Genomic DNA, 1409 nt, shown 5'->3' with positions numbered 1-1409 from the left:
ACTCTGAAATTTGCAAATCAGCCTCTGAATCACCAGATCTAAATTTTCATATTCCAAAATACAGAATACTCCAGAGGAACATTTCTGGCTCTCAATAAGATTTAGAAGCTCAGATGACAAGTCTTTTTACAATTTAAACCTTTATACTGCTGAAAAGCCTCCTGGGGCTTACAGCTGGGTCTTACAAGTGTTAGGAAATGCTGCCTATTATTACAAGAGAGTAGTTCAGTCCTTCAAAGAAGAATAGGAAAAATGATGACAGTGTCAGCACTGTTTTAACTCTACTCAGGTTTGTAGTTTACAGAAGAATTCCAGAGCATGGATAGTAACTAGAAAATCAAATTGTAGAAATTAGAAGGTAACCTGTAGTAAACAATTATCACTGATTGTACAATTACCACTGTAAACAATTACAGAGGCAGGTTGTGTTAAATTCTGCTAAATATGACAGAAATCTGACACTAATGGGTTATCATTAATAACTGTTTAGAATATTCTTCTTCAGCTATTATTATATCCTTTCAGAAATTTCAGCTTTAACTCTGGAGAAGATGGGTTGCAAACAAGAGGATAATGGCACTTCCTGGAAGAAACCGACTGCCAACATCAGAAAAACATTTGTTTTCATGGAAGCACTTGGATCGTATGTGTTCCTTTTTATTTTTATTATTCACACTATTTCATTCCTAGGTTTTCCAAAGCTCCAGGCTGCTTTCAAAAGCAGCTGAAGGGTAAAGAGTGAAGCAGCTTTGGACCCTTTGGGGAAGATTCTTCTTAACAGAAGGTTGTTCTTCAACTCAGATATTTTACCTCACATGGTGTTCATAAAGGGTACCTCACATGGTGTTCATATAGGGTAAGGGGACCAATTTGAGGGATGTGAGATAAAGTTGGTTTCATGTGAAAAGGTAGGTGGGGCAGGAAAGACTATAAAGGAAGAGTAAAGGTTTTCAGATCTTGCCAGTTTCTAGCTAGTGTTAGACCTTATCAGCCTGACCAACCTGACTTGATAGCAATTAAAATTGAATCCAGTCCAAAGGGGTAAGAAAGCAGAAACTTGGAGAGGATAAAAGAAGTTCCACAATGCTTCATGCTACAATAAACAGCACCCCGTCACCATTTCCCTCCCTTCTAACTGCATTAGTCCCTTGCAGAAAAAGAAATAATCTTATCATACATCATCATCATCATCATCAAGTTGGAAGGGAACTTGGAGGTTATCTAGTCCAAATCCCTGCTCAGGGAGGAAACCCTATACCATTTCAGACAAATGGCTGTCCAGTCTCTTCTTAAAAACTTCAGTGTTGGAGCATTCACAGCTTCTGGAGGCAGGTTGTTCCACAGGTTGTTGAGAGTGTGGTTGCGCAGCAGTTCCCTCGACACCTGGAGGAAACAGTCTATCTGGACCC

The 1409-nt window shown here is 39.2% G+C and overlaps 1 protein-coding gene across 1 annotated transcript in view; it reads left to right on the top strand.

The window, feature by feature from the left end:
* The first annotated feature begins 545 nt into the window (after positions 1-545).
* CAMK1G (calcium/calmodulin dependent protein kinase IG) overlaps positions 546-1409 on the top strand; it is a 28301-nt gene continuing 27437 nt past the window's right edge. The window contains exon 1 of the mRNA XM_015819500.1: positions 546-643. Within this exon, the coding sequence (XP_015674986.1) occupies positions 552-643 (92 nt within the window). The 5' untranslated portion in view covers positions 546-551. The remainder of the gene's footprint in view (positions 644-1409) is intronic.

This window comes from Protobothrops mucrosquamatus, unplaced genomic scaffold (genome assembly GCF_001527695.2).
Source record: "Protobothrops mucrosquamatus isolate PMUCROS unplaced genomic scaffold, P.Mucros_1.0 scaffold939, whole genome shotgun sequence".
Lineage (NCBI taxonomy): Eukaryota > Metazoa > Chordata > Lepidosauria > Squamata > Viperidae > Protobothrops > Protobothrops mucrosquamatus.
Note: the sequence above shows the minus strand (reverse complement) of the source record. Positions and strands in the feature narration are given on the sequence as shown.